The sequence below is a fragment of the Haemaphysalis longicornis genome, unplaced genomic scaffold (genome assembly GCF_048455015.1).
Source record: "Haemaphysalis longicornis isolate Haplotype H1 unplaced genomic scaffold, Haemaphysalis longicornis Haplotype H1 scaffold_2, whole genome shotgun sequence".
NCBI lineage: Eukaryota > Metazoa > Arthropoda > Arachnida > Ixodida > Ixodidae > Haemaphysalis > Haemaphysalis longicornis.
The window spans coordinates 62,811,574-62,829,129 of record NW_027526295.1 but is presented as its reverse complement, the minus strand read 5'-3'; the positions used below and the strand labels follow the sequence as shown (position 1 = coordinate 62,829,129).

Below are 17,556 nucleotides of genomic sequence, written 5' to 3'. Positions count from 1 at the left end.
TCAAGGGAAAAAGTGAGAGTAGAATAGTTGTTTTGTGCAATGCAGGGTCGAACAAAGGGGCAGGTGCGGCCCTAAAACTCACACTACTCTTCCGGACCGCTCGTAATATCGGTTACAACAGCCCGGCCGTTCCTGTAGAAAGAGCATCAAAGGGTAGAGAGAGAGCCCATACGTCATTGTCGCTTGGTCGCTTGGCAGTCGGGCACCTCGCCGGCTCGTTCGTATCATCTGCTGGGCTGTGCAGGTCCGTTCGTAACAGCTGAAATTTTTCCCATTGCAAACATTACAATTCTGCCAGGACTTCTCAGAAATTCATATCATCCCGAAATTTGTATCGCGCAGAACGGTATCATCGAGGTTCCACTGTACATACCAGCACATGTTGCCGTGTCCACACGGTGACTCTGACAGGGTCGTTCTCTTTTCCTGCGATCTTTCAGCAGGGTGTGGAAGCTAAAAACGCCACCCCATTCCTTCTGTCAGCTTTCCTCAGCTGCGAGTGGAATGAGGGATTCATAGGTGGAGTGATAAAAACTGAAAAAATGGCGCAAATGGAGTGCAGAAAGTCAAACGGCCCCGTCCCAAAGCGATGCTTGCGATGCAGTACTATGCGTGCGACGATGCTTGCGTCGCAGTAGCAGACACACGCAACCAGGGCCCGTTTGCCCGAACGCGATAAGTGCAGGAATAAGTTCTCAATTACGGCTTTAGCGCTGTCCAGGTAATAAGTCGTTTGCCCGAAACTGATACAAACGCTTGCTTAAGGTAGCGTTTCCGCCGGGTTTCCCGGCAACCGGCTTATTTACCATGGCCGACTTCGACTTATTTGCGCCTTATTCGTAAGCGGGAACTTAATCGAGAACTTATGCGTACAGGCAGACGGGCCGAGGTGTTGTTGCCAACCAGCAAGAAGCAAGGCATTATGGGCAATATCCGAGCAGAGCACTGGCACGGGGCGAGGAGAAAGGCGAAATGAGGCAGAAACATGCCGCGAATTAAAATGTGCTGTTTTGATTTGCAATAATTCCACTAATACTCCTCGCTTAACAAAATTCTTGAAGGGCGTGATTACGAGAAGGTTGATTTATCTGAAAATGCGAACAGCCATGTATCGGCACAACCTCTTTCAGGGTCCCTTTAACTGCGCATGTCTGGATCCACCCCAGCAATTCGCAACATCAGAGATTATAAATGATAGATTCACAATACTGAATGCAACTATGGTGATCAATCGGGGCCTTCCGAACTAGCTGGGAGAGCGAGCTCATAATCTCCTTGAGTAACTGGGAACCAGTGATTGTTTGTAGTCACAATGCCACCTCATGTAGGTAGATTGTCCGAAAAGGGGGCAATGGTGTGGACTTTCAGCTTGTTGAGCACTGCACAGTTCTAAATGCCATTGTTCATGCCTTCTTGACGTTGGCAGAGCAAGGTTTTGCGCACTCCAGAGTGTATTCACAAACTGTATCCGGCATGGCCTGCTTTGTTCACGACTGTGCCTTAGTGGCGTTCCAGAGAGTCGTTTTTAAACACCTTGCAATTTTGTATCAGGGTTCACACAGGTCCTTGAAAACCTTGAAAACCCTTGAATTTAGAAGTGTAAATTTCAAGGCCTGGAAAGTCCTCGAATTTTTTAAGGGTCCTTGAAAACCCTTGATTTTTCTGGAGAGAACCAATGGCTCTATCTTTTCACAAGAATTTAAAGTGTTTGTCATGAATTTTAGGCGTTAAAAATGTAAAGAAACATTCTAACAATCACGTTTCAGTTTATTGCGTGAAATTACGAGTTGTGGATTCTCATTATTACGAGGCAACATAGCGAGCAGCACTCCTCAATAGAATTCATGTCATGATACAATCCCGTGAAAGCCAGCTTCTGTCCTCTATCTTGCATGTTCCATCTAGTCTGTGGACGGCCTTGCGTTGCATGTTTGCTGTACCTCATATGCTCCATGTGCGTTTGCTTTTTTGTGCAAATGGTGGTCGTGTACATAGTTCATCCTGCCTTGCAGCAACACTTGCTGAGTTAATTTCAGTTGATACTCTGGCTGACAAAGCAGGAGATGCAGGCAACATAAGTTTTGAAATCAAACAGCCTCAGCAAAACACAAAGAAAAAAGAAAAACCTCTGAATACAAGCTATGAAATAAAAAATAAAGCTGGGGGAGCATTCATGAACCCGTAGCGCCTATCTAAATGTGCATTAATGTTCTCAGGTATTCAGCAATAACAAAGTTTTTCATTTTTTTGAAAAAGTTATAAATAATCCCAGATAAAACATAAGATGGGGACCTTGAAAATGTGTTTTCTGGTCCTTCAAAACCCTTGAATTTTTGCTTTTGAAGCCCGTACGAACCCTGTGTATGGCGTTATCAAAAGAGGAGACAGAGCGGAAGCTTTTTTGGGGTGGCTTTGTTCAGCAAAAGAGAGAACGTTTCATGAGAATGGTCTGCAGCCCCTTTCATGTCAAGATTGCTTGGGGGATGACGGTGCTTGCTTACATGGTCAGTGAGGAGAGGTAGCGTGTTCATCGAAATGCACCCAGGGGGCAGCTGGGATGTTCTGATTTAAAGAGAGTCAGGGACAAGGAGCTGATAAAGGATCTTCACCATCATCTATTACGTCTACTGCAGGCCACTCCCGTAGACTTCCAAGTGCTCCTTATGCTACACTGTCTGAACCCATCCTTTGCTTCCGAATTTCTCGTCCCTTAATTGAGTAATCGGTCTTACGCTAGTTCTAGACTGATGATTGTGCAACGTGGCAATCTTAGGTTGACAGTTGAATGCTTATGCTCAAGAGCCCCTAATAAATACAGCAGCCGACCGATTTTTCGGACCTGGAGAGGAACAAAAAATAATCCAAATAAAAAAATTACTCCCACCTCCCCTCACGGGAACCCCTGTGTAGATGCGACGCATAGGGGGTTCCGTTGTTGTTTTCGTTAGGTTGATTCTCCCATCGCGTGAAACATGCTGTGAACCCCCTGCCGCGGCTATGACGCAACGTGGCGCGGCTATTACGCAACACAATCCACTTTAATCCAATCTAAGCCCAGCCAAGCCAATCCAATCGAATCCAATCCAATGCCCCTCGCGAGAGAGTGTTTGCTATCGGAGAGGAGAGGTGGTGAGCGGCGGAGAGTGCAGCTCGCGCGGTGAGGTGAATGGGGGAGGGGTGTGGACGGACAACAACAACGCCGTATGGAGGGACAAGGCGAGTGAATGAGATGCAGTCGCATCTAAAAAGCCGTCCGAAAAATTCGTGAGTCATTACTCCTATGAAACAACTGGCAGTCCCTCAGGAAAGGCTGTAATATCCAGCAAGTCCAAATTTTCAGTCCGAAAAAAATGGTCGGCCACTGTAGTCAATGCACCACTTGATAGGCACTCGATAGGATGGTTCAAAGGTAGCCTTTGAAATGGCCATGTGGCATAGGCCCACTTCTTCTGTCTAAGGATGCTCACAGATTGTGAAGCCAAGTCCGGAGAGCCCTGAAGTAAGCGTGTGAGTGAGCAAGTGAGTGCTTGTGAGTGAGTCAGGCAGTGAGCAAACGAGAGTGAACTGGCGTGTGCCCCCCCTTCCCCACCCTGGGTGTTTAAGTGCGGAGCACTTTAGGGGCTTGCCTTGTCGTCGCAGCTTGCTCGCTGGACCCAAGTAGAGCCACACGGCGTTCTGTCGTCGCGGCTTAACCCATAGGCTTCGAAAGCCAAGCGGTTTATATAGTCATAAGCGTTTGAAACTCGTGACCCGCTGGCGCTTGATCATACATCTCCCCGTTATTTAGCGCAAAGAACACTGCAGGTACATTTGAGGCAAAATATACTTAGTTAACCGGCAGCGCCCACGTTCATTTAGTTATGAATGCTAGTTGGGTTGGGTTTTACGATAGTGGGTGAAAAAAAGTGGCAGTGCAAGGCCGGCACGTGCAGGAGAAAAAGCAAGCACAAACAGAACAAGACTACCGCTGGCGCAGTTTTAGGCAGGGGGCGCGCACGCACTGCGGAGGCGGGAAATTTGAATTGCATTGGGTGGCAGCAGTGAGCGGATAACGGCACTACAGCCCATTATGGTGAATTCTGCTCTGCACTTCCGACAGCTTTCACATTGAGTATAACAGCTTTAATTCTTGACGCAGGAGCCTGGCGTGCAGCCTGGGGGAGCTGAGCGTGTCTGGCTTGGGCCTGCTGGCGGCCTGCCGCAGGCGGCAGCAGCTGCTGGGTCTCCTCCGCTCGCTGCACCTCATCAAGGCCCTGGTGAGGGGGAGTGGCATGAGGGTTGCGGGATTGGCTCCGTTAATTTACGGGGAGACTCACTAATTCACAGCGAGAACCTTCGCCACATAGTCAGGTGTGTTCGACACACCCAAAAGAAATGTTCAGAAAGAAGAAAATGTGGCGCAAACTAGACATGGACGGAGGAAAGACAATCCGGCAGATACATGGAGCCTGTATCGGTCGTATCTTCTCTCCTTTGTCCACGCCTAGTTTGCGCCATAGAGTTTCTTAGTAAGTATACTAGAGAGAAAACTGCACCTTGTAAGCCATGTCATCATGGGGGTGCATGGGAAGACCTCCTTTTTGGCTTGGACTGGGCATGACAATTGGATTCTTAAGCGGTTTTTTAGATGCAGAGCATCTGATTCACTCGCCTTGTCCCTCCGGTGTCGTCGTCGTCGTCGGCGTTGTCCGCCCCTCCCCCATTCTCCTCGCCGCGCCAGCTGCGCTCTCCTCCGCTCACCCCCTCTCCTCTCCGATAGCGAACACTCTCTCGCGAGGGGCATTGGATTGGATTGGATTCGATTGGCTTGGCTTGGATTGGATTGGATTTGGATTGGATTAAAGTGGATTGTGTTGCGTCATAGCCGCGGCAGACGCGCTGGTGCCAGCGCATGTGCAGTACTCTCTCTTCCGCGGTTTCCTCTCCTTCAGGCGCGCTGCGCATATAACCGGTGTGCCGTTCTCCGGCGAAGCAACATCCACGCTTGGCTCAAACACCTAGAGTCCATGCCACTTTACAAGTACGCCAGCATCGTCATCGACTGGGACCGGTTTACGCAGTCCCCTCAACGTTATGCGCGCTATAAAATGCGGTCCCTTCGCCGCTCCGCCTATGCGTCGCATCTACACAGGGGTTCCCGCGACGGGAGGTGGGAGTTTTGGATTTGCTTTCTTCACTATGCATTAACACGTTTACGAGCTACAAGGAAGCCGAACTCCTCCCGTTTTTGTGGTAGCCGTGTTCAGAGAAACAGCAGGCAATGTGTTATTGCACCTGACATTGCTCATGCCGCAGTCGAAGGACGTATGACTGAGCGGGTAATATGCCGCCGCGAAATTTGCAGCCGACGAAAAGAAGAAACAAAACGTACTTCGACGAAGACAAGATACAACAGATATGGGCGCTTGTATGCTTCCTATCTTGTCATCATCCACGACTGTTTAACGCCAAATTTTCTTCTTTCTTGTTAAACTAGCTGGCGGTCGCGGTGCATCGGTTCACCACGAAGGCAACGTTTTCATAGGCACGCTCAAAAAACTTTCGAAACTTTTCAAACAACTTATTATTTGAGATAATTGTAAAATTAATAAAATCACAGTCTCTAATGAGTTTCCTCCCCAAATATTAACATTGTTCGTAACTACAACCTTGTCCTGCGGAATAGCAGGCACAACCGTTCCGGCAAAAATACGCTTTACTTCTTTTTCCTTAGTTTTAAAACAGCCTGTTTTTATTTTGCACTTGCATAATTGCACGCCATTCTTCGCGTTTTTGTGGCACTTTGTTGAAATTTGCCGTCACTAAAATGTTTCAATCCAAGCCAATGATGAAACTAAGGCGAGCGCGATGTATAATGGCGGTCTATGACGACACAGACGACCTTGACGTGAGCCGCATAGACTCTAGCGCCAGATTCCTCTCTAGTGTATACTGTAAGAAACTCTATGGTTTGCGCCACATTTTCTGCTTTCTTTACGTATGTACCAACTACCAAAGCAACAAGTTTTGTTAAATGTTCAGATTGTGGCATTGGAAGTGCATTTTGTTGACAAACAGCGCATTCCCTTGGATTCAGGTTAGCGCGGAATTGCAAGATTGTGCACTCGATGAAGCGGGCGACTGCTTCCGCAAGGTCAAAATGAAGATTAAGGAATTAAGGTCACGACACTTTGAATTATGAAAAATTCTTGGCAGCGCTGCATATCGATATTGAGCCCTGTGGTTTAATTGTGTCTAACTTTATTTGCGTGGTCATTATTATCTACAAAAGTTCAGAAAAACTTTTGGCATGCTGGTGATTGCATCGCAGATGCAACCTCAGGCGGTGCTCGAAGAAACGGCATAATTTTGCCTCAATGTAGTCACTGTAGGATGGGTGTAGGTAAAAGGAACAAGATTTAAGCTCTCTAAAAACATTCTTTCTGATGATGTGATAAGCCTTCTGGGCCGTGAGAATTCAGTCGCATCAGCTGTTCGGTACAGCGGCAATCGTCTTGCAAATGCGGTACTGGCATCCCATTGTTTCTGGATGTTGTAAGATACTGTATAATGCGTACTATAGGTCGAGCCAGAATATAGGTCGACTCCCTTACCTTGTAGCCGAAAAACACACACAAAAAAAACAGTTCAGTATAAAACATTGCTTTTTTTTTTTTTTTTAGCTATAACTTGTTTTGTCGCAGATTACTTGTTTGGGTTGTCTGAAATGTCGTCAGATGACTGCTTCTCGCTGGCTGTCGCACACACAGCTAGTCATCCTCAGTCCAGTCCAGGGAATTGCTTATGCAGCACTTCTTAAGCACTCACAGGACCATGTCATTGTGAAGCGAGCGCAAAGCATGGGACAGTCGTGGGCAGACAGTTCTGAGAGCCAGCCTGAGCAGGCGGCCAGCAAGCATCTTGGGGTATCCGTTTGTAGATGTGTCGCATGACGCTCGCGGACAAAAGTCGCCACTTTGTACTGCAGCACAGGTGCACAGAGCAGCGTTTACAAAACGAAGTCTTCCGAGCGTTGCATGCCGAGAGCTGCCCCTTCAGCTAACGCCAGTAATGTACACTTCTTTTGGTGACACCAAAGTGGCGCAAGGCGGACACGTCGTCGGCTTTGGGAAACCTCCAACTTTTCTTTTAAGTGCTGCTGTGAACTGGCACCAAGCTCCTAAACTCTTTTTGAGCAAGAAGAAAATAGTACGCACACATTCACTGACAGCGAGAGAAGCAGCAAAACAAAGATGGCGGCGCATCCGATTGATGGTGGTGGGGATGGTGCTTTTGCGGTTTGTATGAGCTCGATGGGCCCTCGGTTGCCAAGAAACGGATAGAATTATGCCAGTGGCCACTGTATAGGTCGAGGGGCGACTTTTCGGCAAATTCGTCGGTAAAATATCTCGACCTAGATTCCGCTTTATACGGTAGTTGCTAAAGACAAAACAACTCAGCTGAAAACCTTGCTGTGCAGTTCAAACATGCCATTTTAGTAATTTAGTAATTGCTTCATGTGTTTGTGGCCAGAAATGGCTGGAGATCAAACTATGATAATGCCTGATCATGCTTCAAACAAGCTGGCACCCTCAATATGTGCCAGTGTGTAGGCTGTACAAAAATTTTCACCATGCAAAGTATGTGACCGGCATATTTTTATTGTCCGTGTGTGTGCTGTTGAATAGTGCTGCTTACACTACGTACGAGCCAGTCACGTGTGTGCCACTTGTATGTAGGATGACACAGTACTATTCTGCGCATCTTTTTCGTGGATGTGTGCGTCCATAACTTAAGGTTTGCCTGTTGTGCACGTAATTGTGTTTAAAAATACAAGCGCTTATGTTTGTAATGTGTTTACAAATTCTTGCATGTATTGATCGAACGTACCGTATTTTCACGCTATAACCCGCCTCTGCATGTAAACCACACCCCCGCTTTCAGTCCATGAATAAAAAACAATTTTTCTGCGTATTGCTTGCACGTTTTATGCAGGAAAGGCTGGAGCAAAGCTACTAAATCAACATGGCACATTTTTTGACGCCAAAATACTGAACTATATTTTGCATATTGAATACATTCTCCGCACGGCCTAAGCCACAATCACTCATTGTCACAGCTCTTACTAGAGATATTGCTTGCGCTGCAGTCGTCGCTGTCGTACACATCATCATTTTCACTTCCGTTCATGCTGTTTGTAACGCATCATTTCTTAAAGCTCTTGCGAACCATCTCAGCAGGAATCACCTTTGAGGCCTTGACAATCCACTTACGAAAACAGCGCCACATCAGACCTGTGGATGCGGCCTGTCGGTCATAGTGACCTTATAGAGACCTTCAGTCATAGAGACCTGATAGAGACCTTATAAGTCATAGAGACCTTCAGCCATCCATTCAGCGTAAAGAAACAATGTGTGCTTTGAATGGTCTATTCAATGAAACACCCAGAGGCGTCGCCACCTGCCATACAATTATTATAGGGCGTGAAGGTAGAAGTTAGGAACTGTTTACATTAAATTAAGCATCTAAAAATAGACCGGTGTGGTGGCTAAAGCCACCGCCTCATTTCAAACTAAACTTAACTCATGCCTATCATCATTATATTATGGAGCGGTGTTTTCATGGTGTTTTTGAGTATTGGCACTGATACTCTCTAGTCTAGAATGGTGCTTCTTACGGAAAACTCTAGCTGATTCGCCCATTATTTATTCTCAGGTTGTTAGGTTGTTGAGCTGGGTGTGAAAAATAAGCACCATCAGTGGGATAAAAATGGCTTAGTCAGTATTGCTGCTGTAGGGGCCTCACGGCACAATGCGCATTGCTGTGAAGATGCACCGAAGGAAATACTTTTTTTCTAATCTGCACTTCTAGTGCACCCCTAAAATTTTTTGCATTTATTGTGCAGGTTATACGCACGAAAATACGGTGGAAGTAAGGTAAATGACAACAGTATGCACAAATGTTCACCAGGCGAAGAGCTGGACACATTTAAACTGTCAGGTGTATGCAGCGATGGCGTAGAGTATGCAGCGATGGCGTAGAGGTAGAACACCCGCCTTGCGTGCAGAAGGACCGTGGTTCGAATCCCGGTGCCGGACAATTCCCACCGGATTAAAAAAAAAAAAAAAAAATCCGCGTATTGATGGAATTGCACAAAGGGGCTTGGGGTGCGGCCTGACCCCGGTGACCATTGCCGGTAATGCACTCCCTCACCAGAGCAGGATTGGCCACCCTGGTGTAGTAACGGCCACAACCTCCCATGAATACGCCAATTAACCCTCGGCCCTCAGTCCCCAGCGGCTGCGAAGCAACTGACCACGGCGGCGGTCAGACCTGTGACGCAGCAGAGGGTGCTAAGAATCACTGGATCCGGACAGGCCGCCAATGGAATCTGAACCTGGCAACGTTTAACGCGCGAACCTTATCTAGCGAAGCAAGTCTCGAGGTGTTGTTCGAGGAATTAGAGGGCATTAAATGGGATGTAATAGGGCTTAGCGAGGTTAGGAGGGCAGGCGAAGCCTTTACGGTGCTGAAAAATGGACACATCCTATGTTACCGTGGTCTAGAGGACAGAAGAGAACTGGGAGTGGGATTTCTAGTCAATAAAAGCATAGCTGGCAACATAGACGAATACTATAGCATTAACAAAAGGGCAGCAGGTCTTGTAATTAGGCTCAATAAGAGGTACAAGCTCAAGGTGGTGCAGGGCTACGCGCCCACATCCAGCCACGACGACCAAGTAGTGGAACGCCTCTATGAAGATGTGGAATCGGCAATGGCTAAAGTAAAAACGCAGTATACCGTAGTTATGGGGGACTTCAATGCTAAAGTAGGCAAGAATCAGGCTGGAGACAAGGCAGTTGGGAACTATGGTCTGGGCTGTAGAAATAGCAGGGGGGACCTACTAGTTGAGTTTGCAGAACGGAATAACCTACGCATAATGAATACCTTCTTCTGTAAACGGGAGAGTCGGAAGTGGACCTGGAGGAGCCCGAATGGGGAGCACAAAAATGAAATAGACCTCATATTATGCGATAACCCTGGCGTCGTGCAGGATGTGGAAGTGCTCGGAAGGGTAAGGTGTAGTGACCACCGTATGGTAAGATCTCGAATTAGGCTAGATTTGACGAGGGACCGCAACAAGCTAGTACATAAGAAGCCGATAAATGAGCTAACAGTAAGACGTAAAGTAGAAGAATTCAGGATCGCGCTGCAGAACCGATATTCCGCCCTTAACGAGGAAGCCGAGCTTACGACACAGGAAGCCAGCGACCACCTTATACGCATTATCACCGAGTGTGCAGTAGAAGTAGGGGGCACTATGGCTAGACAGGATACTGGTAAACTTTCACAGGAGACGAAAGATCTAATCAGGAAACGGCAAACCATGAGAATCTCTACCGCAGCTGACAGAATAGAACTAGCCGAGCTCTCGAAGTTAATCAATTAGCGTAAGACAGCTGACATACGGAAGTATAATATGGAGAGGATCGAATACGCTGTAAAGAACGGAGGTAGCCTGAAAGCAGTGAAGAGACGTCTTGGCGTGGGGAAAAATCAGATGTATGCACTTAAGGATAAGCAAGGCAATGTCATCACAAATAGGGATAAAATAGTCACAGTGGCCGAGGAGTTCTATAGGGATCTGTACAGTAGCCGGGACATACAGGATAATGCCGAACGAGACAGTAGCTCAGAGGAGATAGACATCCCACCAGTAACGACGGAAGAAGTAAGGAAGGCTTTGAAAGAAATGAAAGGGGGCAAAGCACCTGGTGAGGATCAGATAACAGCAGACCTCTTGAAGGATGGCGGAGAAATTGTACTTGAAAAACTGGCAAACTTGTATACGCAATGCCTAATGACCGCAATGGTACCGGAATCTTGGAAGAACGCGAATATCATCCTAATCCATAAGAAAGGCGACATGAAGGACTTGAAAAATTACAGGCCAATCAGCTTACTGTCAGTCGTCTACAAGGTATTTACCAAGGTAATCGCTAACCGAATATCTGCAACCTTAGATTTCAGTCAACCTAAAGAACAAGCAGGGTTCCGTAAAGGTTATTCAACAATGGACCATATTTACACGATCAATCAGGTGATAGAGAAGTGCGCTGAGTATACTGAACCCCTATATATAGCCTTCATAGATTATGAGAAAGCATTTGACTCGGTCGAAACCCTAGCAGTCATTCAGGCATTGCGGAACCAGGGGGTAGATGAACATTATGTAAGAATACTAGAGGATATCTATAATGGGTCTATAGCTACCATCATCCTCCATAGGGAGAGCAGTAAAATACCTATAAGGAAGGGTGTCAGACAAGGAGACACAATCTCTCCAATGTTATTCACAGCTTGCTTACAAGAAGTATTCAGAACGTTGGATTGGGAACAGGTGGGAGTAAGGGTTAATGGAGAATACCTCAGTAACCTCAGATTTGCTGATGACGTTGCCTTGCTAAGTAACTCGGGGGACGAATTGCAAAGCATGCTTTCCGCACTGGGCGAACAGAGTAGAACCGTGGGCCTGAAAATTAATATGCAGAAAACTAAAGTAATGATCAATAACCTCGGGAAAGCACAGCAGTTTGAGATAGATGGCGAGGCAGTGGAAGTGGTAAGCGAATATATATACTTAGGCCAAGTTGTGACCCCAGATCCCAACCATGAGGCAGAGATAATTAGAAGGATCAGAATGGGGTGGGGTGCATATGGCAGTCATTCTCAGATAATGAATAGCAGCCTACCATTGTCGCTGAAGAAGAAAGTGTATGACAGCTGCATCTTACCGGTACTCACCTACGGGGCAGGAACTTGGAGGCTCACTAAGAGGGTTCAACTTAAATTGAGAACGACTCAGCGGGCAATGGAGCGGAAAATGATAGGTGTAACATTAAGGGACAAGAAGAGAGCGGAGTGGGTCAGGGAGCAAACTGGGGTGTAAGACGTATTAGTAGAAATTAAGAAGAAGAAATGGACGTGGGCAGGGCATGTAATGCGAAGGCACGATAACCGCTGGTCATTAAGGGTAACAGAGTGGATCCCTAGAGAAGGCAAGCGTTGCAGGGGGCGGCAGAAAGTTAGATGGGCAGATGAGATCAAGAAGTTTGCGGGGATAAATTGGTCACAGTTGGCACAGGACCGAGGTAATTGGAGAATAATGGGAGAGGCCTTTGCCCTGCAGTGGGCATAGATAGGCTGGTGATGGTGATGATGATGATGATGATGATGATGATTAAACTGTCAGGTGGAACATCAGTTCTCAATAGGTAAAAAATTTTTAAAGTGTCTTTTCACAGTGCGCGTTCCACAATTTTACAACAATTTGATTTGATGGGATTGCACCATTTTTTGATAAACACACCTGGTCCAGCATAATGTACGTTGGACATGCCGTCAAAATACTCACACAGGTATGTCTGAATTTTGATGGGGAAGTTGGACGTACCCGCAGGCATAGCAATAGAAAACAGGAGGTCAGAAGGGGTGCTCTGCGTTATGTCTGCTACAAGTCTGTGCCATCGTCCTTAACATTGGTCTTCTCGATGAAGTCTAACGAACTAATCCTTTTTCCTTTCCTTTTCCAGCAAGAAACCGACACAAGGCTTCGAGAACTGCTTGAGGTGAGCACAAAGACAGGCTAATCTGACAGGTAATTTGAGGCTAATTTGATGCAGATGAAAATACAAGTTTGTTTTATTAGAAAGATTTCGTGTTTCGTAGTGCCCCCAGTGCTTGTATGGATGCAAACAATGCTTTATTCACTGAGAAATTAATAACTTTAGGTTAAAATTTTGATTCTCCCGCCAAATCGTGTGTTTTAATGACATCTGCAATGACATCACAAGAGCGGGTCACCAAGCTAAACGTAGTGTACTTCGGAGCCTTGTTTACCATTAGTCAACCTAGATGGCGCCACCATACCGTGGCGGGCTGTTTTCGGCCTTTGGTTTGTTTTTGACCGTATTTAAGCCTGGCTTGTTTTTTTTAAGGTAGAAAATTACCGTGTAGTGAAACATGGTGTTTGCTCGACAAATATGGTCACGTAAGAGTGCGCTCGTCACTTGTGCCAATCGGCCAGTGTCGTGTGAGACAACCCCAAAGCGCCTCAGTGCTGTGCAGCTAAAACAACCATAGTTCGCGCAGTACCAACAGCAGTGCACATTGGTACTTCTATGTTTACGAGTACTTTCGTAACTTCCGCTCTTTGCCCCACCATTCTTACTGCTATAAGAAGAACGTGCCCTAAATTTAAGCGCAAATAGCTTGTTTGGCAAGCTTATAAGCCCCGCCTAATTTGCTGCTTTTGTCGGCCTCAGCCAATTGCACAGCTGGGCATATGACGTCATAGGTTCTGTTGCGGGAAATAAGCTAGTGGGTCACATGGCCATTCCCTTTTTTTTCCTAATTATGTAGCTTATTTGAGCGAAATTAACACTAAAAGTGGTGTCCGTATGATTCTAACGAGGCAATCCTTTGAATGAACCAAACTTGTGTTTTGTCTGCATGGCCCCTTCAAGTTTGGCTTATTTCGTTCTTAAAGCTGTGGGAGCCTATGCATTGTTCCCAAAAAATCTTTGTGCTTATTGTCGAGGGAGATGGCCAGCCAAAACGGGAGAGAACTTTCGAACTTCTTATCTGATTTCATCAGCATTCGCCAGTTTATTTATACAGTAGTTTATTTAAATGCGTGCCGTGCATGTATTTTGTGCAAGATTCAAAACTGTAAAGCCTTTTTCATATTGCTGAGCGTACTGACGCAAAAATACTGTATTTTCATGCGTTTAACCCGCCCCTGCATATAATCTGCACCCCCACTTTCAGCCCGATGGAAAAAAAAAATTGTCGTTTATTGCCCGCAAGGCTGCACCAAAGCTACTGCTCAAGCAACACATCACATCCTGTGTAGACAGAAAAGCTGTATATTTAGCAAGTAGAATACACTGACTGCAAGGTGAAAGTCACAATTCACTAATAAAGTTCAGTTGTTAGAGTGCGCTCGTCGTTGTTTTTCCTTTTTTTTCCTTGCGTGTTTTGCGCAATCGCTACCGGGGAAGCCTTGGTCAGTGTTACTGCGTAGGAGCTTCACGCCACAACGCGCATTGCCGCGAAGCTGCACTAAAGTAAAAACCCCACATATTATCCGCACCCCTACTTTGCCACTGAAATTTTTGCATTTTTGGTGCGGGTTATACATGCAAAAATACGGTATATTCTCTGGAAGAGGCGTATATTTGTCTTTCAGTTTATTAAACTTTTAAATGCGTAAGCATTTCTATGTGTACCCAATGAGCAGACCCATCTGTGTGTACAAAACGTTTGAAGTGTCACTTGTAATTATTTAAGCGGTGATTACACGCACACCCAAGAGCTGTGTGAAGTTTTTGCTTATTCCTGTTGAATCTCCGCTCCTGCCAAATGACAGTGCAAAAAGCACGCTACAACAAGAGCAGAGGGCACTAACACAGCAAATGTGTCACGTTGCGTTTCTTTGTGTCGTGCCTGTTCTTGTCGTGTTCTTTGCGCTGCTGTTAGGCATACTGTACTAACTTGGCCAATCGTCTGGTCTAGCTTCGAATAATTGGGCCATTCCTCTTTGAGTAAGGCAGTTTTGAGCATTTAGCATGTGTGTGAATAGTGCACTGTAAAATGATTTACGCTCTTTTTGTCTATAACTAACACCCTTACACCCTATCAAAAAACAAAGAAAAACACCCTTTGAAAGAGTGTAATTAATCATAAAACACACTTAAAAGTGTGTATTCTTGTGTTCTTGCTAGGGTGTGAGGGTGTTATAAATGACAAAACACCCCAAAGGGCATTCTCCTTTGTTCTTTATGACAGGGTTAAGGAAAGGGTGTGGTTAACATTAAAACACCCCTTAAAGGGTGTATTATTGTGTTCTTGCTAGGGTGTAAGGGTGTTATAAAGGACAAAACACCCCAAAGGGCATTCTTTTTGGTTCTTTATGCCAGGGTGGAAGGGTGTTAGTTATGGGCAGTGAAATTATTTTGCAGTGTGGCTGGTTTGATGCAGGAGGAGGACTACCCGGGCGCCATCCAGCTGGGGCTGACCTGTCACAGGGCAGCCAGCACCTTCCGCCACTACCAGTGTGTCAGGTGAGTGCGCTGCAATATTTAGAACCTGTTGTGACAGACGGGCCAGACACTGGTCTCCTCTGTAAAGCTTGCCACTAGTGCCTGACCATATTTACCAACACGTCCCTGGCTTTTTCGCCTGGCAAGCTTCGAATAGTGATTAAAGTGGGCTCTCTAACTACCTGCTGTCCCTAAAGAAAAAAATTCAGTGCCATTCCACTATGTGTAGGTGGGTAGCCAGCCGAGCTGTTTGCGGGTTATGGCCGAACTCCCGTTCAAACTGCATTGTCGCTCCGGGGTAGCGTTCAGTGGGATTGTAGCCTCGTCTACATATTGTTTTTCCTTCATCGTGGTATTCGAGGTTCTGAGGGGCATTGGGCTTGCACTTAGTGTTGGTGGCCTGATCGTCGGCGGCGGTTTCCTGTTCGCACCCATTGCTGCCTATTTTTTTCCTTGATGAGTAGGCTTCACTGCGCAATAGACAATGTGGGAAAGCCAGCTTACAAAGACCGACCTTACACTCATTTTCTTGAAGCTGGCGTTCACTTCTAAGCGCAAATACATTGCTAAGAAGACGTTTTCCCAGTGGCAACATGCGGCATCTTGTGTCGAAATATTAAAGGGACACTGAAGTGAAGTTTCTGCCCCCGGTACTCACCTACGGGGCAGAAACTTGGAGGCTCACTAAGAGGGTTCAACTTAAATTGAGAACGACTCAGTGGGCAATGGAGCGGAAAATGATAGGTGTAACATTAAGGGACAAGAGGAGAGCGGAGTGGGTCAGGGAACAAACGCGCATTAAGGACATACATACTAGTAAAAATTAAGAAGAAGAAATGGACGTGGGCAGGGCATGTAATGCGAAGGCAAGATAACCGCTGGTCATTAAGGGTAACAGAGTGGATCCCTAGAGAAGGCAAGCGCTGCAGGGGGCGGCAGAAAGTTAGATGGGCAGATGAGATCAAGAAGTTTGCGGGGGTAAATTGGTCACAGTTGGCACAGGACCGAGGTAATTGGAGAATAATGGGAGAGGCCTTTGCCCTGCAGTGGGCGTAGATAGGCTGGTGATGATTGTGGTGGTGATGATGATGATGAAGTGAATTTATGAAACTTCTGTTTTTGCTTGCATTGTATCAAGTGGCTCGAATAAATGCGCTTTTCATCGTTTATCCGGTCAATGAAGCAATGTTCAATTTATAAAGCCTGAAAGAAGAAGAAAATGCCATGCAAGTCTACGGCAGCTGGAACAACTCACAGCAGTGACGTGTATTTGATGTGCGATGTCATTGGATGATGTCCAGGATTAGAATTCAAACCAGTTTCGGTTTCGGTTCTCTGAAATGACATGCTTGGCACCCAACGTTATCATTGGTTGGGCATTCTCGATATCTCAGTAATCAGCATACCGTGATTCTGCCATGTTGCCACCTGTAGAATGGGTCAGATAAGCCGGTCAGCATGGCTTAGAATCATAATGTTCACTAGCCAATGCATACACTGTGGCTGAACGCCCTCCACATCACTGGATGCACTGAACTGTGAGGCGCTTCTCCCCCACCCTTTGGAGCTTGCCTGGCTCGGCCCTGTGTCGTAAGAGGTGCGCTTGCTCCAGCAACGCCAATGAGAACTCGCCAGGGTGGCAGTGTCAGTCTGCACGCGTTCTGCGAACTTGCTCATGGATCAATGAAGGTTGCAGCACAAAACGGTGAATGCTGTATAGAAACCGTAGCTTCATAAAAAGAAATCAACTCCAAAAGCAAAATAAGTGCTATCGGGGATTCGAACCCATACTTTGCGACGCACTGCATCCATTGCTTTAGACCACTTGGCCACAGCCCCCCACTGTTGCAGGGAAGTAAATATGAAGCATATCTTGTATAGCCTGATTGCATAACAAAACTTGATGAGCTAGTTGGTTCATGCTTTCTGTAAAGAATAAAATGGGTGCTAAAGGGACGAAGACGAAGTAGACACATACAGGTGCAAACTTCCAACTGTTTATTCAAGAAAACCGCGCTTATACACAGGCCAAAGGTACGGATAAAATCTGCACAGATGAATTTTATCTGTACCTCTCCTCTCCCAGTGAGCTGAGCGCCAAGCTGCAGGAGACACTCGAGATGACTGAGGAGCAGCTGGACATGGCTTTGTCACGACTGTGCGTCCGTTTCGACCGGGACCACTACGGACGCCTGGACGCCGCTTACCGCCTCCTCGGCAAGACTCAGGTGTGTGTGCGGCCTTTGCTGGAAAGGGTTTGAAGTTTTCATTACCACGCCTATTCAAACCGATCATTAGTGATTGATTCTTTATATTGCCAATTTCTACATGTTGTAGTCGTTTATTCTGCACCTAACGCACCCCAGTTACACCCCTAACGCACCCCAGTTGCACCCCTAAAGCACCCCAGTTACACCCCTAACCCACCCCCATTACCCCTAATGCATTTAATGCTCCCCAATGGGTAGTCTAG

At 46.4% G+C, this 17,556-nt stretch overlaps 1 protein-coding gene across 1 annotated transcript in view; it reads left to right on the top strand.

Annotated features, from left to right (window-relative positions):
• The window catches only part of Vps50 (vacuolar protein sorting 50), a 68,353-nt gene that overhangs the window by 9,644 nt on the left and 41,153 nt on the right, over positions 1-17,556 (top strand). Inside the window, exons 7-10 of the mRNA XM_077697920.1 lie at positions 4,139-4,256; positions 12,573-12,608; positions 15,022-15,104; positions 17,170-17,311. Coding sequence (XP_077554046.1) covers positions 4,139-4,256; positions 12,573-12,608; positions 15,022-15,104; positions 17,170-17,311 — 379 coding nt within the window. The remainder of the gene's footprint in view (positions 1-4,138; positions 4,257-12,572; positions 12,609-15,021; positions 15,105-17,169; positions 17,312-17,556) is intronic.